The sequence below is a fragment of the Ovis canadensis genome, chromosome 22 (assembly GCF_042477335.2).
Source record: "Ovis canadensis isolate MfBH-ARS-UI-01 breed Bighorn chromosome 22, ARS-UI_OviCan_v2, whole genome shotgun sequence".
Taxonomy (NCBI): Eukaryota; Metazoa; Chordata; class Mammalia; order Artiodactyla; family Bovidae; genus Ovis; species Ovis canadensis.
The window spans coordinates 30,135,937-30,162,171 of NC_091266.1; the positions used below are offsets into that span (position 1 = coordinate 30,135,937).

The 26,235-nt window shown below is 45.4% G+C and overlaps 1 protein-coding gene and 1 long non-coding RNA gene across 6 annotated transcripts in view; one reads left to right on the forward strand and one right to left on the reverse strand.

Annotated features, from left to right (window-relative positions):
* The window catches only part of MYOF (myoferlin), a 177,612-nt gene that overhangs the window by 104,635 nt on the left and 46,742 nt on the right, over positions 1 to 26,235 (reverse strand). For all 5 annotated transcript variants that reach the window (XM_069567540.1, XM_069567537.1, XM_069567539.1 and 2 more), the window contains exons 4-7: positions 19,979 to 20,087; positions 16,652 to 16,739; positions 2,493 to 2,659; positions 220 to 348 (exon numbers count right to left, since the gene is read on the reverse strand). In XM_069567540.1, the coding sequence (XP_069423641.1) occupies positions 220 to 348; positions 2,493 to 2,659; positions 16,652 to 16,739; positions 19,979 to 20,087 (493 nt within the window). The remainder of the gene's footprint in view (positions 1 to 219; positions 349 to 2,492; positions 2,660 to 16,651; positions 16,740 to 19,978; positions 20,088 to 26,235) is intronic.
* Positions 15,258 to 16,148, forward strand: LOC138427703 (uncharacterized). The gene is made up of 2 exons (XR_011252144.1): positions 15,258 to 15,342; positions 15,879 to 16,148. It is a non-coding gene; the product is annotated as an uncharacterized lncRNA (long non-coding RNA).

Below are 26,235 nucleotides of genomic sequence, written 5' to 3' on the forward strand. Positions count from 1 at the left end.
CCGGGCTTCTCTGAGAACCAATAATGAAACAGGCCATGTGATTCCAAGACCCCAGGGGTTCTTAGCACAGAATGTTTAAGGCTGGAACTTTGTCCTCTGTGTACAGTTGAGTCTGCACAGGTGGTCCTCTCCCACTTGGGACTGTAGAGAAGTGGGTGGAAGCTGAGAAGGTACACATAAATAAAACAGACACACAAGGACATGCATTTGCCCGTTTACCTCATCAAAAAATGGATTGTTCCCTCGCTTGATTCTCGTTCGGTGTGTCTGGCCACAGACGTGGACTTTGACCACAGGCTTGATGTTGTTGCCACTTAACTGCCGGCCCTCAATCACTCGGACCCGGATCTGCAAGTACAGAAGGGGAGTCGTCACTGAACCTTTCCCAGCACGACGTGTAAGAGAATCCACAGGTGTCACCTTGGCTCATTCACCTGTAAGGACCACTGAAACCAGGCCAGCGCAGCTCTGCAATGTACTGGTGCTCAAGGAGCGTCCACCTGCGCCCATTCTCGTGATGGGAACTGGGGTCAGGCTGCCAAAACCAAGAGCAGTCATGGGCTTGCAGTAGTCTAGAACTGGCCTGGGAAAGCGAAGGGCAGGGTGGAGGCTGCTGCCCACAGTCAGCCTCCTACCTGGTCTTCCTGATCCCTGGGAAGGTCCTAAGGTACTAACACCCTCCATGGCTATCTCCCAAGGAAGGTCCTAAGGTACTAACACCCTCCATGGCTATCTCCCAAGGAAGGTCCTAAGGTACTAACACCCTCCATGGCTATCTCCCAAGGAAGGTCCTAAGGTACTAACACCCTCCATGGCTATCTCCCAAGGAAGGTCCTAAGGTACTAACACCCTCCATGGCTATCTCCCAAGGAAGGTCCTAAGGTACTAACACCCTCCATGGCTATCTCCCAAGGAAGGTCCTAAGGTACTAACACCCTCCATGGCTATCTCCCAAGGAAGGTCCTAAGGTACTAACGCCCTCCATGGCTATCTCCCAAGGAAGGTCCTAAGGTACTAACGCCCTCCATGGCTATCTCCCAAGGAAGGTCCTAAGGTACTAACGCCCTCCATGGCTATCTCCCAAGGAAGGTCCTAAGGTACTAACGCCCTCCATGGCTATCTCCCAAGGAAGGTCCTAAGGTACTAACACCCTCCATGGCTATCTCCCAAGGAAGGTCCTAAGGTACTAACACCCTCCATGGCTATCTCCCAAGGAAGGTCCTAAGGTACTAACACCCTCCATGGCTATCTCCCAAGGAAGGTCCTAAGGTACTAACACCCTCCATGGCTATCTCCCAAGGAAGGTCCTAAGGTACTAACACCCTCCATGGCTATCTCCCAAGGAAGGTCCTAAGGTACTAACACCCTCCATGGCTATCTCCCAAGGAAGGTCCTAAGGTACTAACACCCTCCATGGCTATCTCCCAAGGAAGGTCCTAAGGTACTAACGCCCTCCATGGCTATCTCCCAAGGAAGGTCCTAAGGTACTAACGCCCTCCATGGCTATCTCCCAAGGAAGGTCCTAAGGTACTAACGCCCTCCATGGCTATCTCCCAAGGAAGGTCCTAAGGTACTAACGCCCTCCATGGCTATCTCCCAAGGAAGGTCCTAAGGTACTAACACCCTCCATGGCTATCTCCCAAGGAAGGTCCTAAGGTACTAACACCCTCCATGGCTATCTCCCAAGGAAGGTCCTAAGGTACTAACACCCTCCATGGCTATCTCCCAAGGAAGGTCCTAAGGTACTAACACCCTCCATGGCTATCTCCCAAGGAAGGTCCTAAGGTACTAACACCCTCCATGGCTATCTCCCAAGGAAGGTCCTAAGGTACTAACACCCTCCATGGCTATCTCCCAAGGAAGGTCCTAAGGTACTAACACCCTCCATGGCTATCTCCCAAGGAAGGTCCTAAGGTACTAACACCCTCCATGGCTATCTCCCAAGGAAGGTCCTAAGGTACTAACACCCTCCATGGCTATCTCCCAAGGAAGCAGCCAGAGCTGTGAGAAAACACAGTACCAGTGCTTCCACTGCTTGATTAGCTCTTGGGGCTCCCTGGCGGCTCAGATGGGAGAGAGTCTGCCTGCAGTGTGGGAGATCCAGGTTTGATCCCCGGGTTGGAAAGATCCCCTGGAGAAGGGAATGGCAACCCACTCCAGTATTCTTGCCTGGAGAACCCCACGAACAGAGAAGCCTGGTGGGCTACAGTCCATGGGGTCACAAAAAGTCAGACATGACTAACTCTCTCACTTCCCACTACCAAAGGGAATGTTATTTCTCTGAAGAGCCTCATCCGGATTGACAACATTTACTGCTGCTTGCAGAAGAAAGATGGGGAGCTCTTCTCATTGACTTTATGCCCTTACATCCCTTTTTACTGGTTAAGCCACTGCCCATAGGCAGAAGCTCTTCTAACACCACCACAGCTGCCAGAAGCTGGACAACACGGTGTTGGTACAACAGGGATGTGGGGCCCTGGGGCTGTTCCTACCTGGAAGTCCTGTGGCTTGTGAGACAGCATGCGTCGGCTGCTCTTCGCTTTCGTGAGCCTCCGGGCAAGGTGAGCTTCCGACACGGTTCCTCCTGGCCCCCTGGGCCCTGGGCCCCTGACCGGACTGTCCAACCTGTCCTCATCACCTCCATCTTCCTCCTCGTCTCCTAAAATACCAAAAAGGGATGCATTCAGAGACAGTCCTCATCCTGTATGAGTCTCAACATTCCAGAGAGTTTTCCCTGCTGCTGAGGCAGCAGGTGAGGGAGACGCTTCTTGGTGACAGTGACTTGGGACAAGCTGTGACTCAGATACAGATTCTTTAGGCAAATGTGTTCACGTGCACAACAGCATTCATTCAGGCTGTCTTCAAGGCGACTAGGAGAATGCCAGAGGCCACGGGGAGCGTGAGGAGAGGAGATGGTACGAATGGACCCAGGCAGACCATCACTCACTTCTGATCTGGGAACCAACTTGAGGTCAGGGGTCTGCCTGTGGTTAGGACGGTGATGTGTGGAAATGCCAGGGAAATTGAAGACTTGCTGGGGAGACTTCCACTCCGCCCTTCCTACTGCAGGCCTTTTATCTAAAACTTTCCTCGTGAGGTCTTGCACTGTCTCCTTTCTGCCTGAGTTTCCTGATCTCGAATGCCCTCTCCACCCTCATGGTAGATGAGAAACTGGCTCCAGTTTCCTGCCAAGCAGACTGAGGTGGTCATCATACTCTCGCTCCACCCTCCCACCTGTCCCCTAGCTTCCCTTCACACTCAGTGGGGAAAACACGGTTCGAGTGAACCCCCTCCCGTCCCTGAGACCCCACTTTCTTTTGATTCTTTGAGGACCCTCTAAATGGTCCCCCTTTCAAGTACCTCCAGTGGCTCCTCCCCCATAGGGACCTTCCCTCTGCCTTCAAATATGCACGGATCTTTCTCTCCTATAAATAACAAGCATCAACTCTGTCTTCCATGTTTCCTCATTTTATTACTCACAAACTTTTTAAAACTCAGTAACAAACCTCAGTTGTTTTTTCCTTAATACACAGAAAGTTTAAACTCCTGGTAACCTATACAATATAAGACTAGAAGACCAAATAACTACCTTGTCTAAAAAACACCAGCATTTGTACTCCCTACCTTTGGATCCCAAATCTCCTCCTTTACTGATGATCCCGTATGGAAATGGTAGGAGACAGTTTCCATATGGAGTCATCTGCCAGTCACTCACATCATAGTATGAATTAGTTCCATCCAACTGCCCTGTAGCATGGCTCTTAAAGCTTGGGCCTTGGAGTCATGCTGTCTGCGTGGGAATTCCAGTTTTGAGCTATGTGACTCTGAGTAGTCTCTTAATCTGTTTCAGTTTCTTCGTTGGTAAAAAGGGGGAACTAATGGTATTTACCACAAGGTTATTGTAAAGATTGCAATACAGTGCACTTTAATACAGTGCCTGGCACAAAACAGCACCCAACAAAGTAATCTCTTTTTTTTTTTCTTTAAACTTTTATTGAGAAGCCAGTTTTATTGGAGCACTTCCTCAAGAGCAGTAATGGGGTAGGGAAGGCAGGCAGTCAGTGAGCAGCACGGGGGACAGGGCACAGAGTGAGAAACGTTCAACCACAAGGAAGTAAAGGGTCTCCCCAGCGTTTAGCCCAGGAGGAACATTCCTCCTCACCACCCCTCCATTCATGCTCGTCCCATCCGAGTCTGGCTCGTGTTCCACAAAGACCAACCACGACCTCTCCTCGCTAAGCTCAGGACCCTTTCCCAAATGCTCGTGCTTTACCTTCCATGGCATTGGACACTGGGGATCACACAGACTTCTGTGAATTGAGAAGCTCTCCTCCTGGCACTTTCCAGGGTCTTCCGAGGCCCCCCTCTTTGTCTCCAGTCCATCAAGCGTGCCTTCCCACTCTGCTCCTCTGCTCTCCGCTTCTTTGACCCACATTCTCTGGAGCCACACCTCAGTCTTCCAAGAAGTCACAAACTCACAGAATTTTGATAAGAACGGACCTTAAAGACCTTCAATCCAGGGACTTCCCTGGTGGTTCAGGAGCTAAGAATCTACCTGCCAATGCAGGGGACACAGGTTCAATCCCTGGTTCTGGAAGATTCCACATCCCATGGAGCAACTAAGACTATATGCCACAACTACTCAGCCTGTGCCCTAAAGCCCGTACTCTGCAACAAGGGAAGTCACCGCAGCAGAAGCCCATGCTCCACAACTTGAGTGGCCCCTGCTTGCTGCTGAAGGAGGAAACAGAACCAGGCTCTGTCTTGAAAGCAGGACTCCATCTTGGGCCGGACTGTGGACTTTGAGCTCTATGCTCGGTATCTATGGAAATGACATACCAACTAGAAAACCAGGCCCCTAGAAGGAAGAGCCCCAGGGCTCATACCTAGACTCTCCATCCCTAAAAGAATACCCTAATTATCTGTGTAACCGAATAGAATCATACATTCTATTATGCTTATTGGGGTATGACCACAGGCCTATTGATAATTGTCCACTGTTAACTACCTGGGCTTAAGGCATGTGAATCACAGGTTAACTTTGATTGTATCTTTCTTTTCCTTTGCTGAGACTAGTTTCAGGGAATCTGGGGAGGTGGGTCTGGGCACGTATACTTAGGGTATATAAGGTTTTCACAAGAACTGGTAGGGGTCCTTGGCTAAGAGGAGACTCTGCCTTGGGCCTGCTGGTGTAATGAACTGCAGTCCACTATCTGCACTGTCCCTCTGAGTTGAGTTTGTTTCCCGAAATGCGTGGCTACAACACTGCAACTAGAGAAAGCTCACACAGCAACAAAGACCCAGTGCAGTCAAAAATAACCACGTAAAAGAAACGAGAAAAAGCAAGAGCATAAAGATTTAAGAAAAAAAAAATTTTTTTTCCCAAAAAAAGATCTTCAATCCAACCTGCCTCTCACCCTGTTTTACAGGTAGAAAAACTGAGGTCCAGAAAGCAGAGACAACTTGTTACATTATTAAGCACTTAGCTAAAACCAAGACCACATCCTTGTTCTCCCTCACTGGTTTATGAATGGATCTAGCAAAGGCAATGCTTTCTTGCTGGGTCCTCAACATCTTTGTCAGGACACCAGGAAACCCCAGAGAAGCCACAGGTGAAGGATGGCTACCTCTGCTCTCTACACAAGAATCTGGGCCTCTTCTTCCCTATCCTTTTTAATTTTTTTTCCCAAAAAAACATTTTATCTCTATAATTGCTAATTTTACTTACAATTTTTGGCAACATTAAAACAGTAAATTTTATCTGAAAGAACAAGCAAAACAGACAAGGAAACTCAAAGGACAATAACAAAACAGTAATCTAATCAACATACTTGTAAATAAAACAAACTGACATTGCCTTAAAAAATACAGAGGTTATCAACAGAAAAACAGAACTCCTGAAAGAACTATCTTTCACCTGCAGGCACAGAAACTGACTCTAGGTAACTCAGTTCTAAGAGAGAAGCAAAACCCTTGATGATTATCTCTTCCCAGCTTTTTGAAACACGGGCCTTGCTTTTTCCTCAAGCAAATTCCATTTCCTCCCAACCCAAAGAGTTTGCAACTGCAGTTCTCCTTCCTGGAATGCTCTTCCTCTGGGCCTGCAGGGCTTGCTACCTGCTTAATTGTTTGACATTTCCTTTGATCTATCCGGTGTCAGCACTGTTAATTCACACAATGAAATCTCCAACCCTCTTTTTATCCTCCTTCTCCTTAAAGGCACTTTAAGTTTCCACACTATTCGTCCCTCTCCAGTCTAAATTTCCTAGGTTTGGGACTTCCCTGGCAGTCTAGTGGTTAAGACTCTGTGCTCCCAATACAGGGTGCATGGGTTTGATCCCTGGTCAGGGAACTAAGATCTCGCAGTTTGCATAGCACTGCTGCTGTTGCTGCTAAGTCACTTCAGTCGTGTCCGACTCTGCGCGACCCCATAGATGGCAGCCCACCAGGCTCCCCCATCCCTGGGATTCTCCAGGCAAGAATACTGGAGCGGGTTGCAATTTCCTTCTCCAGTGCAGGAAAGTGAAAAGTGAAAGTGAATTCGCTCAGTCGTGTCCGACTCTTGGAGACCCCATGGACTACCCTACCAGGCTCCCCTGTCCACAGGATTTCCCAGGCAAGAGTACTGGAATGGGTTGCCATTGCCTTCTCCATTGCATAGCACAGCCAAAAGAAATACAATAAAGTAAATTTCCTAGATTTCCTTCTTCCCTGTTCTTAAAGAAGCATCAAAAGAAGGGCTTGCCTGCTGCCTGGATCCAAGTTCTCAGGATGCCCTTCCTACTGTTCTCCACCAGGTGGGCTCCTCACCTCCCTCAAGTTCCAGATGAAATAGTCTCGGTCTGTCCCACCCATCCCCACCAGGTGGAGAGAATCCCCCTTCTCCTGTTAGCACACAAAGTTCTATCCTGTCCTCACCACATGATCTTGCATCTGTTAGACTGTGGGCCTCCTACTACCATCCACTATTCAGAAGCAGGGGGCTTGCCCTTCTCTTCTTTGTACCTGCCCCGTGCTGGACACAGTCCCTCCTTGTCCACAGCAGGGGCTTGATGAATGTGGAATGAGGACATCGTGACCCTTACTCCAGCTTTCTGGTATCGTTCTCCAGCAGTTTGGCAAAGTTCCCACTCAGAGCTCAGGCAAGAGCACCCTGTGGCTAGGGGTTGCCCCTCTCAAACCTGGCTCCAGCCTTAGGGAAGCCGGGAGGGTCAGGCTCCCCTTGTGCAAACCTGTTTCAGACTGGGCAAAGGCTGGGCCACATGGCTTTAAGTTTCCTCCATCTAAGATAAGGGCTTCCCTGGTGGCTTGGTGGTAAAGAATCCACCTGCCAATGCTGACGACATGTGAAATGTGGGTTTAACCCCTGGGTTGTGAAGAACCCCTGAAGGAGGAAATGGCAACCTACTCCAGTATTCTTGCTGGGAAAAATCCCATGGACAGAGGGGCCTGGTGGGCTCTAGTCCATGGGGTCCCAAAGAGTCAGACAGGACTGTGCACGCACACATCAACTAAGATGAATGTCCTTGGGCCATCCTGGGCCCAAAAAGGATTTCCTCCCTGCTGTGGACTGTTCCATTTGGGGTTGGTGGTTATTTACGGCAGTTGTTGCTGTTGTTCAGTCACTCAGTCATGTCCAGCTCTTTGGGACCTCATGGACTGCAGCACGCCAGGTTTCCCTGTCCTTCCCTATCTCCCAGAATTTGCTCAAACTCATGTCCACTGAGTTGATGATGCCATCCAACCTTCTTCTCCTGCCCCCGATCTTTCCCAGCATCAGAGTCTTTTCCAATGAGTTGGCTCTTCTCATCAGGTGGCCAAAGTATTGGAGCTTTAGCTTCAGTCCTTCCAATGAATAGTCAGGGTTGATTTCTTTTAGGATTGACTGGTTTGATCTTGTAATCCAAGAGATGCTCTAGACTCTTCTCCAGCACTACAGTTTGAAAGCATCAATTCTTCAGCGCTCAGCCTTCTTTATGGTCCAGCTCTTACATCTGCACATGACTACTGGAAAAACTGTAGTTTTGACTATATGAACTTTTGTAGGCAAAGTGATGTCTCTGCTTTATAATATGCTGTCTAGGTTTGCCGTAGCTTTTCTTCCAAAGAGCAAACGTCTTAATTTCATGGCTATGGTCACTGCCCGCAGTGATTTTGGAGCCCAAGAAAATAAAATCTGTCACTGTTTCCATTGTTTATGGCAGAAGAAGCAGTAAATCATAGCCCTTTGCAGTGGTGGGCTCTGAACAAGCCCTAATCACTAACCTCTTGATGGATGCTCCAGAAAGAGACTGCAGGAGACAAACAGCCAATTTATTCTGGAAACACCTTCTGCTAGTCAGACTTCAGGTTGAAAGGAAGGATCAGCGGGAAACTGCACCAGGTGATTCCCTACCACCTGCATCTCTGAGTAGCAGAAGAAGGTTTATTTGGACAGGAAATCGCCCCTTTATGTGGGGGGGAAACTGCACAAGATTAAACAATGCTGACACCCTAAGTGTTCCACAAAGAAGGACCAGGGCCCTTAGGGCACTGCCAAACTTCACACAGCACAAGCTGTTTCATTACCCAGCCTGAGCCGCTGTGCTGGCGTGCCCTGTACCGAGACCCAGGCGTACGCTGAAGAATGGCCAACAGGATCTACAAAGTATGAGTGTTTCATAACCACAGGGAGTAGCAGTAAGTTAGGAACTGCTGACCGAATAGGAAGTTGCTGGTGGTAATGGATTCCTAGGGCTGTTGTAACCAAGTAGCACAAACTGAGTGGCTTAAAACAACTGAAATTTATTCTGAGAGACCCAAATCCCCAGGTTCCAAAACCAAGGTGTTGGCAGGGCCATGCTCCCTCAGAAGCCTCTAGAGAAAAGTCCTTCCCTGCCTCTTACTAGTGGGTGGCTGCTGGCCTGTCCCTTGGCTGCACCGCTCCAGTCTCTGCCTGCTCCCCCACGTGTCCAGGGGCCCTCACCTTTTCTCACAGGATACCAGTCATTGACTTTAGGGTCCAGTCTATTTAAGGATGACTTCATTTTAACAGACTACATTCTGGAAAGGCCCTGTTCCCCAGTAGTTCATATTCCGAGGCTCTGTGTAGACTGGAACTGGGGAGCGGGGGACACTGTTCGGCCCACCACACTGGCCATCCCCCAGATCTTTCCAGTTTGCTCCTTCTGGCACTCCAGTCCATAGTCGGCAGCCACACAGCTGCCACAGGCTATGGGCCACACCATGTGCCCTGCTCCCACTTCCTTCATGCCCTTGCTTTTCTCCCAACCCCTTAGGTTATGGGATCTAACACGGCAACCACGCCTCTAGGTGCCCCTCAGTCCCTCCCTTGATCGTATTTACCTGGTTCATTTGACTCTCCACTGACTACACTCATTCACAAAGATAACTGAACTTGGACACACACCTTACTAATGCCAGTTTAATTTCATAATCTCAATCCTTCCGCGGACTCACAGGATCGACCAGGTATTGTACCATGTTTCCAAGGCATCTACCTCCAAACTGTCCTAAATCTTGGTTTGAGATGGCCATTGATTGGCCAAGAAAGTCAAATCCCTCTACCCTTTCGAACTCCCACCTACTTTTACCTTGAAAGTGTCCAATGCTCTGTCCTCCTCACCATCAACTAATGACCTTACTTCTTATTTCACAGAGAAAACAGGCAATCAGGGTGACCAGGACCATCCTGACCAGCAAGTACCTTTATCCAAACACTTCCCATGCCTCTCATCTTTTCCACCTATGCACTTATTGGGTCACCATCCCAGCTAATCTTCTTTCATTCCTTAATGGAGACTCCTTTCTATATGAATTTTTTTTTTTGGTCAATATTTACTATTTCCTGTTCCTAAACACAGCAACCTTGTTTTCCAGAGTCCTAGAATGTCAATCTCTGCCTGTGATATTAACTATGCTTCTCATGACAAGGTCTTGTTAAATGGTGGTACTGGTTAAGGCAGAATTATCCTGGGCAAAAGATCACTGCAAAATCAGGACCAAGAGTTGGTATGATACAATCAGTGAAAGTTTAAAAGTATGAAGCAGAACAGGAGAGACTAAATTTTTAAGCAGGAAAATATTTTGAAGATGACATGCTGATTTATGTGGACTGTTGAATAATAACTTTTCTGGGTATCTAACATGCTAGAATAAATGTCTACATTCAAGCATGAGCAATTCATTTCTCTCCACTCTGGTTTTTGGGGTAAATCACTATATAGGCCCTGAGAATCTTATGGAATAGTTCCAATACATTGACCAAAGCAAAGGTACCATAGAAAGGTCTGCAACTGAACAGCGATACAAACATGGGCTTGCAGGCAAAGTCTGGCAGCATCTGCCTTTGATCGATGGATGCTGTATGCCCATCTAGGAAATGCTGCCCAAGAGCTCTGAGTCCAAACAAGATAACATTAACCAGATTAAAATGCTCAACTCTTGGGCTTCTCAACGTGAGCTCCAGAACTGGCCTTCAGGGGCTTTCCTGGTGATCCAGTGGCTAAGACTCCATACTCCCAATGCAGGGGGCCTGGATCCAATCTCAGGTCAGGGAACTAGATCTCACATGCTGCAACTAAGAGTTCATAGGCCGCAACTAAAGATCCTGCAAGCCACAAGGAAGACTGACGATCCAGAGGGACATAACTAAGACATGGTGCAGCCAAACACATTACTGAAATGAACAATATTTAAAAAACAAAAACAATATCAGCCTTCATCAGGATCTCCTGGAAGTTCCTGTTAACCATCAGACTGGGGGGACTGCACTTCAGATCAACTAAACTAGAGTCTCTGAAGCTAGGTCCTGGAAATCTGTACATTTAAAGATTTCCCCTGATGATTTTACTGTGTCTAAAATTTAAGAACCATCTGTTTATTATGATCAGTTTGACTTTCCTAAATATCCTCAGTGGGAGAAATAGTCTAATACAATCAATTTGCTGGACAAAGCCAATTAGAGACCCAATCATGGAAAGAGTGCCTACAATTGATGTTCTAACACATCGGTCGTGTTTCAGGGCAGCTCTGAACAACTAGTCCCTTGTCCAGAAAGTTTTCCATGGATCCTCAAGTTCTATTCATCCTCAGTCTGGGGGCTTCCCTGGTGGCTCAGTGGTAAAGAATCCGCCGGCCAATGTGAAGCGGTAAAGAATTCACCTCCCCGGTCCAGGAAGATCCCACATGCCACGGAGCAACTAAGACCGTGTGCCACACCTATTAAGCCTGAGCTCTAGAGAGCCTGGGAGTTGCAACCACTGAGCCCACTTGCCCCAAAGCCCGTGCTCTGCAGCAAGGGAAGCCACTGCAATGAGAAGCCTGCACACCAAAACTAGAAAGTAGCCCCCACTTGCCACAACTAGAGAAAAACCCACGCAGCAACAAAGACCAGCACAGGCAACAGTTGTTTTCTAATTTAAAATAAATATTCCATTAAAAAAAAAAAGATCCTCAGTCTGGGACTCCTAGACCTCAGGAACATGCTTCCCTTTTATTATCCTCTGAATGTATCAGTCACTTTGGCCTATACTCTGATGTTCACCAAAATGCCCTTCTTGACCAAAAATTTAAACCATATATATTACTCATCCACCATTCACTCATTCATTCATTCACCCAAACAACTGAGCATTTATTGAACAATTATGGTTTTCCAAGTGCTGTACTAAGTAATAAAGATACACAGTTGAAATATAGCTGAAAAAGTATTTTCTCTAAGAAATTGTTTCCCATGTAATAATTAGCTTAGTCTTCCCTTGAGGAATTTATTATATTTAGCTCTAATCTACAATTATATCTTATCTTTGTACTGAAACACAAGCTCCTTGGTGGCAAATAATACCTTTCTCTCTTCTGCATGCTCCACAGACAGGTATCAGTAAATGTTTTCTGAACTGGACTAAATTTAATTTCAAGCAAAATGACTTTGGCATCTGTGGAATGAAATGAATTTGAAGCAGCCAAGTCTAGCTACTTTTTATTTTTTTGCACTGCTAGCACTGAAGGATGTACACTTTTAACAGACTGTTCTTCAAAAATGGATGTGAGATTTTAAAAATAGTTTATTCTGGCCATGGGAATGTAGGCTCCAGTCAAATTAAATGACATCTGGCAAACCAAGCCAGCAAAATAACAAATTTTCAGAAGGTCAAGCCTGTGGTCAAGCCTGTGGTCTGAGTCAGCCCACCCCTCTGTCATAGGAACAGTCTCGAGAGGCATGCAAAGAAAAGTGGACTTTTTGATACCACACATGTTCAGTTAAGCCACCAAGGCCCCAGGGTATGCAGCCTTTGTCATTCTGACACTAAGAGCTCAAGAAAGCCTTCCTTAAAAATGAACCTCTTAAAGAATTCCCTGATTGTCCCAAGTTCTGGCTCATTTCCTATCTCTATCCAGCAGTATCAGATATTAAAAAGAATTTATGAAGCAGATCTTGGCCACCAGCCACAGAACCTGCTTGGAGTCAGCTTCCTCAGAAGATGGGAGACTCAGTCCATTAGCATTTTTGGAGCTCAGTGCTGCCCAGACAACCCATGAGGAAAAGGAGCCTCGGGCAAAGGGAGTCTGGATCTAAGGGTTTTCTCCCCAGTGAGTTTAAAAGTTCAATAGTTGGTGCTTTTCTCATTGCTAAGGAAGCAGCCTTTGCTCCAGGGAAATGGCATGTTTTCTGAGCTTGGGCTCACAAGGGTCTGTCTCAGGAGATGGGACCTCTGCCTATACTCCCAACAGCTTGGTAAACTGCTTATTCTCAAAATCTTCCTGGTCCACTAAGTCACAATCCGTTTTTTCTTTTCCAGATATTTAACAAGAAAGCACTTAGTCATCTCAGTGTGACTCAGATCATTCTTTTCTAATAGCTCTGCTTTTTAGAAGAAACAATTTGAATGTTCATAAAGACTGAGCTCATGACTACAAGTCATCCAGAATTATTTTTTGTAATAATAAAAATAAAGACCACATTCATGTAGGACTTACTCTATGACAGGCACTGGGCTGAGTGCTTTCTATGCATTATCTCATTTAATCTTTGCAGCCACATCATGATGTACTACTATGTTCCTCACCTTACAGTAAAAGAAAACAGAGATTCAGAAAGGCTAATGACTTAACCAAGGTCACATGGCTAATTAACAACAGACACAGAATCCAACCTAGACCAGTCTGACTCCGAAACCCTTGCTGTTATCCACAATGTTATACCTTCAGGAAAAGTCTTGTCTCCAAACCTGGCTGAAAGTTCCTGGAGAGCAGAAGCTGTATCTTAAAGAATTTACCACCCTCAGCACTGCAGCAGCTGCTGCTGCTGCCGCTGCTAAGTCACTTCAGTCATGTCTGACTCTGTGCGACCCCATAGACGGCAGCCCACCAGGCTTCCCCGTCCCTGGGATTCTTTAGGCAAGAACACTGGAGTGGGTTGCCATTTCCTTCTCCAATGCATCAAAGTGAAAAGTGAAAGTGAAGTAGTTCAGTCGTGTCCGACTCTTCACGACCCCATGGACGGCAGCAGGCCCAGGGGAAAGGGTATCACAAAAGGGCCCATTATCGTGGCTCTTGAAATGGAATAAAGACAATGAAACTGCCTTTTATCTACCAGTATACAGGGGCTTCCCTGGTGGCTCAGACCGTGAAGAATTCACCTGCAATGAGGGAGACCCAGGTTCAATCCCTGGGTCGGGAAGATCTGGAGAAGGGAGTGGCTTCACCCCATTATTACGGCTCCACTAAATACTGGCTCTGCTCCAGCATTCTTGCCTGGAGAATTCCATGGACAGGGGAGTCTGCAAACAGTCAGACATGACTGAGCCCATTTCACTTTCACTTTCACTATACAGGGCTGAATAGTGTCCTCTCAAAAGTCATGCCCATCTGTAACCTCAGAATGTGACCTTGTTTGGAACAGGGGCTTGCAGGCGTAATCAAGTTAACTGGAGATCACACTGGATTAGGGTGGACTGAATCCAATGCCTGGTGTCCAAATAAGATGAGAAATTTGGACACGGACACACAGAGAGCACCATGTGAGAGTGAGACACCAGGGAGAACATGATGTGATGATAGGTGGGGACTGGAGTGATCTGTCTACAAGCCACGGGACACCAAGAGCTGGCAGCAACCACCAGAAGCTGGGACAGAAACACGGAACAGAGTCCTTAGAGGGAACCCACCGTTGGACACTTTGATTCCAGCCATCTAGGCTCCAGAACTAGAGAGGACACATTTCCACTGGTCGAGCCACCAGTCTGTGGTACCTTATTACAGCAGCCTTAGGAAACTGAGAAACAGGAAACAGGAAGTGGCTTAGGGAAAATATCAGGGTAAGAAAAGGCACCCTGGTTCTCCCAATTCAGTGGCTCCAGCAGACAGCCCACCAGTTGGGGGTGCCTGTTTTGGGCCAAAAAGTACCCACTGTCCTTCCCAGGCCAGAGCAAATGCTGATGACTGCAGGCATCGGTGGAGGCGGCGGGAAGGAAATGGGTTGGACCACTTGGGCCATCCCCTCATGGATCGCTGCTCAGACCCCACTCTTTCCTCCATGGTGCACCTGTCATCACTGCTGTGACAGCAAAGGGAGGCACAGATGTTCCTGAGCCATTGCCAGGCCCGTGTGAGGCCGAGAGAGTTAGAGGACCAAGCAGCTTGCCCGAGGTGCCACTGGCAAGAGGGTGAGTGCGTTGCTGATGTGTTGGTGTCCTTATAAGAGGTAAGGGGCTATGTCACTCATAACTGTCTCTGAGGAGGAAGGAGCCAAGTAACTAAGGCTGAACACACAACTGCTGGGTCAATAAATAGGTCCAAACCATAACAGTGAGCCATCTGCAGGGTGGGTACGTGGGGGCAATGGCTGGGATGAGGCTGAGGCAGACAGAAAGTCACACAGGAAGGGGACAGACGCTACGAGGCAGGAAAGGAGGTGCTGCTGCCGAGAAAACCCCTCAGGTGGTCAAAGCGCTGAGTTCTGAGACATGCAGAGAAGAAAGGTCCTGAGAGCCAAGACTGGCAGGAACCAGGGTTTCGGCGCCCCTCCAGGAAGGAGAATGTCCAGGTGGCAGTGAGTGTGGCGGGGTGAGTGGGCCCTCCCTTCCCGGGGTGCACGGCAAGGCTGGGGAGATGGGAGCGTCTGGTGACACACCTTCGGGCAGAAGAAGGCAGAGAGAGACGTGAAGCATCATGTCACCCTGCAAAGACATCAGGAGGAGGTCGGACTCCGCTGTGTGAAAGGCCTGACTGTCTTATAGATGTCCATCTGCCTGCAGCCCCAAATTTACCCTGAGGCCCAACCCCATCCAGAGCAGCACCCTGAATGACCCACAACCCACGTCCAAGAACAAGGAGCACAAGGTGGGTTGTGCAGCCAGAAGCACTTGGTTAAAGGAGAGAGGGGCTACTGGGAGGTGGGAAGGGGTTGTGGCCAAGGGGGAGAGAGGGGTTCCAACCCGTGAGACAGGCGACTGAGTGCACAGCCTGGTGATGGCACATTTAGGAGGTGCAGACATGTGGAGAGACCACTCCAGAGACTCACAAGCAGCTGACATCGTCCAGGGTGCAAGCTACAAACCCTAAGCAAAGCCTTGCCTGGGACCTCCTGCTACAGTCCGTGTGCTGGGCAGTCTTGCGAGGCGGCTCGGTCAGGTACCCAGGCAGGAACCTAGGAGGCTTCCCAGAATAGACCCCCACTCATGTCCTGCCTTTTGTCTGTATAACAGCTTTAGTTAAAGAATAAATTTCATCAGAGAAGTGAGAACATGCAAAAAGAAAGAACAGTAAAGCCAGATAAAATAATAATACTTCAGCTATGAAGCAAAGTCAAAGACCTTTAGTTCTTCAAGGACTATATAGATAATATTCTGAGCCACGTCCTTTGAGCTGTTTTGCAGATACTGGAACCCCAACCCGGAGGAAGAAGTTCACTGGAAGCTGCCCACAAGCACACAGACCCCAGACTGGTTGGAACCAGAAGGCTGACTCCCAATTACCTCACCACCAACCAATCAGAAGAATATCCACGAGCTGATCACACCCCACTCCTCGAACACTGAGACTCCTCACTACCTCCTCCAGGGTGAAACACAGTCTTGAGGCATTAGCCAGCTGTGGCCCTTTTGCCTGGCAAAACAATAAAGCTATTTCTTTCTACTTATCAAAAACTCTTTAACCTGGCACCCATGTACAGAGGCTGAATTTCAGGAACAGCAAGGAACTGTCTCACTGTCTCTTCTTCTTTAAAGGGTATTTGGTAGACTCTTGTAATGTCCCAATTCAGGGCAGTTCCACCTGCCTCCTGGGGCCCTGTCTAGGCAGGCAGGGAGTTTTAGAGAGCCTGAAAGTGAATAGTGAAAGTGTTAGTTGCTCAGCCATGTCCAGCTCTTTGCGACTCCATGGAGAGTAGCCCACCAGGCTCCTCTGTCTATGGAATTCTCCAGGCAAGAATACTGGATTGGGTAGTAATTCCCTTCTCCAGGGGATCTTCCCAACCCAGAGACTGAACCTGGGTCTCCTGCATTGCAGGCAGATTCTTTACTGACTGAACCACCAGGGAAACCCAGAGAGAGTCTGGTGACAAGGAAAGCTTTCCTGGCGAGTCCTTGTGTCCCCTTAGTAGACTCCCCTACTAAAGGCATAGGCTGGGCCTTCAGGAGAGTCAGCTTACCTCCCGTGCCTGGCATGCTGGTCCCACCGGGGTCATTTGGATGTGGAGCTGAAGGTGGATGATAGCCAATCACCAGGTCAATTGTTGCCTGGGTAGAAAAATTCATTACAGATAGAATCAGTGCAGGGCATCAAAATGCTTCAGACACAACACAAATCAATTCGGCAGCAGTAAAAGTTTTCAAAGGGGTGAGCAGGGGGATGGGAAAGTGAGAAGACAGAGAGAAGGGTGACACACCCTCCGTGTCTTCCCAAAAGCAAGCCCAGGTGAACTGGGAACACCTGTAAAAGCAGGTACCCGGTACAGGTTGCCCAGTGTATTATTGCTAAGGGGCAGCCTCATAAACCGGAGGAAAGTTGTGATGAGCAAGCATGAACTTGTCATGAGCCTCCTTCCTAGGCTGCAGATGGCCTCCAATCACAGAATTACAGTCCCAGAGGCTCATTCTAAGTGATTAAGGTTTTTGTTTGCTCACTGACATCTTTGTTAATTACTAAAATTTATTTTTACACTTCTCTCCAAAAAGATTTTTATGTGGCTAATGAAAAGTTATAGAATAACGTGATTCATAAAATGGGGTTCAAAAAAGGGAAACAAGTCTGATGAAAGAGGAAACAAATATGCAAAATATAAAGCTGAACGGAAGTACCACTCCTCTTGCATTGAATATGACCCCAAGGTGGCTAGAAGCCAAGGCAAGTAGAGGAACAGAAAATGTTACATAAACTTTCATTATCAGAAAGGAAGAAACATACTAAACTCATTATAGGAAATACAATTATTTCCATTTTAAAAATCTGAGTTAAATTTCTCATGTGGATCATTATTTTAGTGCAGAGTTTCCTATACTTTTATATTGAGTGAACTGATAAAATTTGAAAAGAGTTTGCTAGTGGGACTCAACATAGGGTCACTAATTTTGTCAAACGTATGCCCACAACTACCATCTACGATTATAAGCATTTCACAAAATAAAGGATCTCAACAGCAAAAATGAGGAAGGATAAATCTCAGAATAAAAGATGTCCTTTGAAAATAAGAGTGGGGCACACTCACACTCTACCCAGGTTATCAGATAAAATATAGGGCATAAAATTGGGGACATACCTATCCTACAAAATGACTCATTGTTTATCTGAAATTCAAATTTAAATGGGCATCTCCCACGCTTTCATTTGCTGTTACTTCTGCTACACCTGGTAAACTCTAACACACACACACATTATGTATTGCCCCGTTTTTTTCCCACCTGTCTAGTCATCAGTGAATATTCCCACATGGATCAGCACATTCTTTGCCAACTTAGGAACTATAACCTGGGAGAGACTGAACAGGAAAGTAAATGATGTCTCTGACAGCAGTTTCTTGGCAAATACAGAATTGGAAGAACGGTGTCTCATGGCTACAAGTGAACAATAGGAACACTGAATGCAATTAGGGGCTCAACGGCCAGACTTAATCCAAGAATTCAACTTTCAAACCCTAGAAGAGTCCATGAATGGCTTGACCATCAATGGTCAAGAGGCCATCAGTGGTTTCCCGATAACCTCAGGATTCTCAGAGGTGCTGAAGGCCCCCTAATGGGGGTGAGAAGATACCAGGGGGCCAGGACCTTACACTTCCTTACTCCATTCAATCACCACAGTTCTGCCATTTCAGGGTTCTACATACGCTTTCCTTCCCTGGTATAAAGAGAAGGAAAACACCCAGAAACATCAATGTCTTGTAACATCTTCCCTTGTTATGCCCAGTGTCTGAGTCCCCAAAACTGAGAGAATAAGACATCCACAGCAATGCAAAGGCATAAAGGGGTTTATTGCTAGCTCGAGCCAGGGCTCCCATCACATCCAACACAATGGAGTAGAACAAGAGCCCAGAGCCCAGATTTATAGCAGTATTTATCAGTTTAGAATAAAGACAGGGAGTTGGCAAGGGTTGCTTGGCTGCAGGGGTTTCCTGGTATTTACTGATTGGCCAGTCATCATCCCTCTGATTGGCCAGAGTTATCATCTCTCTGATTGGCCAGAGTTACCATCTCTCTGATTGGCCAGAGTTACCATCTCTCTGATTGGCCAGAGTTACCATCCCCAGAAGCCCTGGAAGCATGACTCAGGGATTATTTTTGGCCTAGTGCACCTCTCTGAGCCTGTCATGGCTCTGGTGAGGTTGTAACACCCTTAGTATCATTTCTCTCAGTCAGGTTTTGGGTAGAGAGCTGATATTCTGAATTTACATTTTATGATTAGAATGCTAATTGAAAGCAATCCTATACGTTTTGGAGGCTAGACGAGCAAAACTGACATTCCTAGTGGGCATTAATGTATTCTTGCCTACAGGAAGGGCCTCTTTTACTTTAAACTTTCTCCCATTTGCCCAGGCTCCCACGCAAAATAAATTGTTCGGAAAATGAAGGCATCAGAGGTTAACAAGGCAAGCTTTATGAGTGCTTGTTAGCAATCTTAAGAAATCTGAGGGGATTTAGCTGGTGGTTCAGTGGTAAAGAATCCACCTGCCAATGCAGGAGACATGAGTTTGATCCCTGGTCCAGGAAGATCCCACGTGCTGCAAAGCAACTAAACCCACGAGCCACAGCTACTAAGCCTGTGCTTTTGAGTCTGAGAAACACAACTACTGAGCCCATGTGCTGTGACTACTGAAGCCTGTGCACCCTAGAGCCTGTGTTCAGCAAGAAGAGAAGCTACCACAATGAGAAGCCCGTGTGCCGCAACCACAGAATAGCCCGCATAGCAGAGAAGATAAAGCACAACCAAAAAATAAATAAATTTTTTTTTAAAATCTGAGAGTTGTGATACTTGAGTCAAATTTTTTTATAGCACATTTCAGAAAGTCTCTCTCTCTCTTCTGGTCTCATATCAGACAATATCAGCGTATATTTATTTAGAGAGGCTGTGATCAGAAAACATTCAGCTGCCAACATAATTATAAAGATCATGATATGAACATATTGATATTCTGGTCTAATATTAATGAATTATCTTCTATAGGACGTTTCAAAGTGCATCTGACACATGAGCTACACTCACCATGCAAACGTTAACACCTCAGTGAATACGCACAGAGCTGTACCAAGCGAGGGTCCCCCTCAAGCTATAGCATTCTGCCACAGTAAATTAAGTTTATCTAACCTGCAGTATTGTCAGTAAGAGTACAGGATGAGGCCATATCATTTGCAAATACACCTATTTATCTCAAAAATATGTGTATGTGTGCTTTGTGTGTAGTGAGCTAATTATAATGTCACTCTTAATGAATCTTTGTGCTTAACCATATCACTGCAAAGCCATCCGACAAGAGGGAAATCCTCACCCCAGTCTCTTGTCCCCTTTCGTTTAGCAGGGAGATCAGTTTGTAGGGCTGTGATCTGCTCTGGTCGCCCATCAGGTCCTTCAGGGCGATGGTGGCCGTGCCAATTAACCTGCAGGGGAAAAGAGAAAGCACTCAGTAAACTACATAAGAGGCACGTTTCCATTTACTCACTGGACCTCCCAATTCTCTTACTGTTCATATGTTATCATTAAAAATCACTCATGATGAAATGTGGGCCATTTTGTGCTCTCCTTAGCAGGCTCTTTTGACAGCAATCACATATTAGCCATCATTTCTCCATATCAAGCAGTCATTTCAAGAGTCACACTATGATGCCTGTGAAATTTCAAGTCACAAATGAAATCAGTGGGTGAGAGACAAAGCCCTGAAGAATCCAGGGAGAGAGAAAAATAGGACAAAATTTAGGCATTCTTCTGCAATGGAAATTTAAAACACTGCCTACTCGAGGATGGGACAATATGAGAGAATAGCATTAAAACATGTATATTTCCATATGTAAAATAGATGACCAGTGCAAGTTTGATGCATGAAGCACTCAAAGCTGGTGCTCTGGGACAACCCAGAGGAATGGGGTGGGGAGGGAAGTGGGTGGAGGTTTCAGGATGGGGGTACACCTGTACACCCGTGGCTGACTCATGTTGATGTATGGAGAAAATCACCACAATATTGTAAAGTAATTAGCCTCTAATTAAAATAAATAATTTAAAACAAAAAAACTGCCCACTGTAAAAAACATCCTAAGTTGACCTTCTTGAAGTGTAAATATGTTGCTAGTTTACTGACAGGGGAGCTTGTTAACCAAATGCTATGGAGCATCATTCAAAAGTTGGATGTATGTACCTATCTCTCTTCCAAGACCCCAAGGGATTATACTCAGCCTCTACCACTTAGCCATCCACCTCTTGTGTTTTTTGTTATATTCATTCATTAGTGATAACATACAGTATTTGCCTTTTTCTGTCTGACTTTTTTCACTCACTAAGCATAATACCCTCTAGGTCTGTCCATGTTGTGCAAATGACAAAATTTCATTCTCTTTCATGGTTAACATTCCATTGAGAGAGAGAGAGAGAGAGAGTGTGTGTGTGTGTGTGTGTGCGCGTGCCATGTCTTTTTTAGTCATTCATCGGCTGATGAACACTTAGGGTTGCTTCCATTATCTTGGCTATTGTAAATAATACTGCTACAAACATGGGGTGCAGATATCTCATTGAGTTAGAGTTTTCGTTTTCGTTTTTTTGGATATATATCCAAGGAGACTTGCTGGATCCTATGGTAGTTCTGTTTCTAGTTTTTTGAGGAACCTCCATGCTGTTCTCCATAGAGGCTGCACCAATTTACAATTACAACATCGTCCTGGGCTTCCCTTCTCTCCAGATCCCTGCCAACACTTGTTACCTGCCGTCTTTCTGATGACGGCCAGGCTGACAGGTGTTGAGTGATATCTCACTGTGGTTCTGACCATCTGCCTCAGTGCACACAACATACTGGTGCAGAAGCACACTTGTGTTCCTCCTCACCAGAGTAAAGCTCTGGGAAGTGTTTCCTGTTGTTCATTACTCTAACCCCAGAGCTTGGGACATAGTTTTTTTTTAATTAATCGATATTTACTGAATGAAGGAAAGAAACATATTTTTGTAGTTAGGACACATGATCAAAAAAAAATTTTAGAGAACACACATCCCCCAGGGAGTTAGTCAATACAAAAGTGTAACCTGTGGGATACAGTCTGTAAATTGGGGGTTATAAAGTATTACATGATATGAGAGTAGGTGAATTGAAGGAGTTCCTTTTGTGAGTTAAAGTCACTCAATCGAGTCCAACTCTTTGCAACCTCATGGACTATACTGTCCATAGAATTCTCCAGGCCAGAATACTGGAGTGGGTAGCCTTTCCCTTCTCCAGAGGATCTTCCCAACCCAGGGATTAAACCCAGGTCTCCCGCATTGCAGGCGGATTCTTTACCAGCTGAGACACAAGGGAAGCCCAAGAATACTGGAGTGGGTAGCCTATCCCTTCTCTAGTGAATCTTCCCGACCCAGGAATTGAACTGAGGTCTCTTGCATTGCAGGTGGATTCTTTACCAACTGAGCTATCAGGAAAGCCCTTTTGTGAAATGTAATCAAAAAGCAAAGAGAGACAAGGGGTGTGCTCTCAGTATAGATACTGAAAAAGGAAAATAGACATGGTAAGAATTTTTAAATGTTATTTACTTATATCTCGTCTATATTTGCAGTGACTTATACCAACAAATAGCAGACATGATAGCATGGAATAACATTAGACTAAATGAGAAAGCTGAACATCAAGTCTTCAAAACGACAGAAGAAATTCCTTATATCAAAAAACCCATTGTGAAGAAACTCTAGTTGAGAATTAAAAAAAGCTCTGGGCTTTCAGGCAAAAACAAATTCAAGAATGTTCCCCCTGTGGAGAAATATTCATTGTATTTAAAAATGTAGAACATTTTCTTTTAAAAATCAGTAAGTGAAAATTGATGTCAACATAGAGACATTATTTTTAAACTGACATATATCTGTATTCTCCTCCCCAGCTCAGACCTCAGAAATTGGACCAGACTGTAGATCTGGGTTCTGTCATCCAAGCACATATGTCCAGTGACTCGGAATAAGTGACTTCACTTTCTGTGCATAGGTATATTGTGCTTTGCTTAGCCACTCGGTCATGTCCTATTCTTTGTGACCCCATGGACTGTAGCCCACCTGGCCCCTCTGTGTATGGGATTCTCCAGGCAAGAATGCTTGAGTGGGTTTGCCATGCCCTCCTCATAGATATATCGCACAAGACCAAAGATTGTGATGGCACCCTGTATCACATAATTTACTCAACAATGTGAACCATTTGCACATGGTTTCGTGGAAGAGTGCACCAACTTGGACCAAATACACACACAACATTAAATCAACCGTGATGGGTTTTCATCTCTTCTAATATCACAAGTAGAGTCAGCTAATGACAATGGGAAAGAAAAATTTTGCTTCCAGAGCTTTAAGAGTGAACTTTCCAGCCCTTTTAGGTCAATATAGAAATTAGTTCTCTCTGTTAATGCTGAGAATGATGGGACCTTTACAGAGTAATTTTTCAGATAAGTATGTTCATTCAATATGTTAGTTTGCTCTTTTATTTTAACATGAGTATGTTTTCTTCTCACTTGGGTTTTTATTTTCCTGATATATTGAGGACAAGGGGCTGTCCAGGACTCCATTTCCACCTAATGAAACAGGGAATCATCACACAAAGTGAGAGCGCTTAAAAATCTCTTCCACGTCTCCCTCAGCCCCACAGGGTGTGAGTTTTCATGAACTTCTCTCCATATTTTAAGACAGCAGGCCAAGGGGTTGGCCAACTTGTTTTGTTTTTTAAAACAAGAAAAAAAAATTGAAAACTTTCTCCAAACATACAAGACAGACAGATGGCCAACACGTGAAAAAAATGCTCAACATTAATTATTAGAGAAATGAAAATTAAAATGACAATGAGGTATCACCTCACAATGGTCAGAATGGCCATCACCAAAAAATCTAAAAATAATAAAAGTTGGAGAGGATATGGAGAAAAGGGAACCCTCTTGCACTACTGGTGGGAATGTAAATTGATATAGCCACTATGGAAAGCAGTATAGATATTCCTTTAAAAACCAGGAATAAAACTACCATATGACCCAGCAATCCCACTACTAGGCATATACCTCGAGAAAGCCATAATTCAAAAAGACACATGAATCCCAATGTTCGCTGTAGCACTAATTGCAATAGCCAGGTCGTAGAAGCAACCTAGACGTTCGTCAACAGATGAATGGCTGAAGAGGTAGTGGTACATGTATACAAAGGAACATAACTCAGACATAAAAAGGAATGAACGTGAGTCAGTGAAACGAGGTGAATGAACCTAGAGCCTGTTATACCGAATGAAGTAGATCATAAGGAGAAAAACAAATATCATATATTAACACATACATATGAAATATAGAAAAAATAGTACTGGTGAACCTACTGCAGGGCAGGAACAGAGATGCAGACATAGATGTGTGGACGCAGTGGGGGAAGGAGAGGGGAGAACAAATGGAGATAGCAGCACGGACACGTATACACTGCTGCTGCTGCTGCTGCTGCTGCTGCTGCTGCTGCTGCTGCTGCTGCTGCTGCTAAGTCACTTCAGTCGTGTCCAACTCTGTGCGACCCCAGAGACGGCTGAATAAAGTGGGAAACCACCGTATAATGCGGGGAGCGCAACCAGGGGCTCTGTAATGACCTAGAGGGGCGGGATAGGGTGGGTGGCTGGGAGAAAGGCTCAAGATGGATGGGATGTATGTACACGTATGGCTGATTCACATTGTTATATGGCAGAAATCAACACAACATTGTAATTATCCTCCAATCAAAAATAAATTGAAAATAATAGAGCCCAACAATGAGGAATTTGAATAAGAAACTGAAATGTCATTTGTCAAATGTCTGATGGAAAAATCAATAAGTGGAATTATTTACTTTGGTAGCCAATTGTGACAGCCTGGAAGATATATTTTTGTTCCTACAAAGTAAAATTAAAGTTAGAAAATGTTCAAGTCTGAAAAATGTGACAACTACAAGTTTAAAAGTTATCTAGCTGGTACTCACCCTGAAAGACATGGAAACATAATGGATTTTCTTCCTCATGCTTCCATGATTCATAACCTAACTTTATGATTAAAATTATAATATTGTACATTGAACATGTACTGATCTGCTTTTGCTAAAGCTTAAATGACCTGAATCTTTATTAACAATATATAAGTCCCAGAACAAAACAAAAAATACATGATGGACACTGCTGAAGTAGAAAATGGGCTGGTCTGGATTTGGATGGAAATTTATTAACATCCACCCCAGGTTGGTAGGTGCACAATATGCTACTGGAGATCAATGAAGAAGTAACTCCAGAAAGAATGAAGGGATGGAGCCAAAGCGAAAACAACACCCAGTTGTGGATGGGATTGGTGATAGAAGCAAGGTTCGATGCTGTAAAGAGCAATATTGCATAGGAACCTGGAATGTCAGGTCCATGAATCAAGGCAAATTGGAAGTGGTCAAACAGGAGATGACAAGAGTTAACATCGACATTCTAGGAATCAATGAACTAACACGGACTGGAATGGGTGAATTTAACTCATATGACAATTATATCTACTACTGTGGGCAGGAATCACTAAGAAGAAATAGAGTAGCCATCATAGTCAACAGAAGAGTCTGAAAGCAGTACTTGGATGCAATCTCAAAAACAACAGAATGATCTCTGTTCATTTCCAAGGCAAACCATTCGATATCACAGTAATCCAACTCTATGCCCCAACCAGTAACGCTGAAGAAGCTGAAGTTGAACAGGTCTATGAAGACCTACAAGACCTCTAGAACTAACAGCCAAAAAAGATGTCCTTTTCATTATAGGAGACTGGAATGCAAAAGGAGGAAGTCAAGAAACACCTGGAGTAACAGGCAAATTTGGCCTTGGAATACGGAATGAAGCAGAGCAAAGGCTAATAGAATTCTGCCAAGAAAATGCACTGGTCATAGCAAACACCCTCTTCCAACAAGACAAGAGAAGGCTAACACCAAAATCAGATTGATTATATTCTTTGCAGCCAAAGATGGAGAAGCTCTATACAGTCAGCAAAAACATGACCGGGAGCTGACTGTGGCTCAGACCATGAACTCCTTATTGCCAAATTCAGACAAATTGAAGAAAGTGGAGAAAACCACTTCAGGTATGATCTAAATCAAATCCCTTATGATTATACAGTGGAAGTGAGAAATAGACTTAAGGGACTAGACTTGGCATACAGATGCCTGATGAACTATGGATGGAGGTTCGTGACATTGTACAGGAGACAGGAATCAAGACCATCCCCAAGAAAAAGAAATGCGAAAAAAGCAAAATGGCTGTCTGAAGAGGCCTTACAAACAGCTGTGAAAAGAAGGGAAGCGAAAAGCAAAGGAGAAAAAAGGAAAAATAAACACATTTGAATGCAGAGTTCCAAAGAATACCAAGGAGAGATAAGAAAGCCTTCCTCAGCGATCAATGCAAAGAAATAGAGGAAAACAATAGAATGGGAAACACTAGAGATCTCTTCAAGAAAATTAGAGATACCAAGGGAACATTTCATGCAAAGATGGGCTCGATAAAGGACAGAAATGGTATGGACCTAACAGAAGCAGAAGATATTAAGAAGAGGTGGCAAG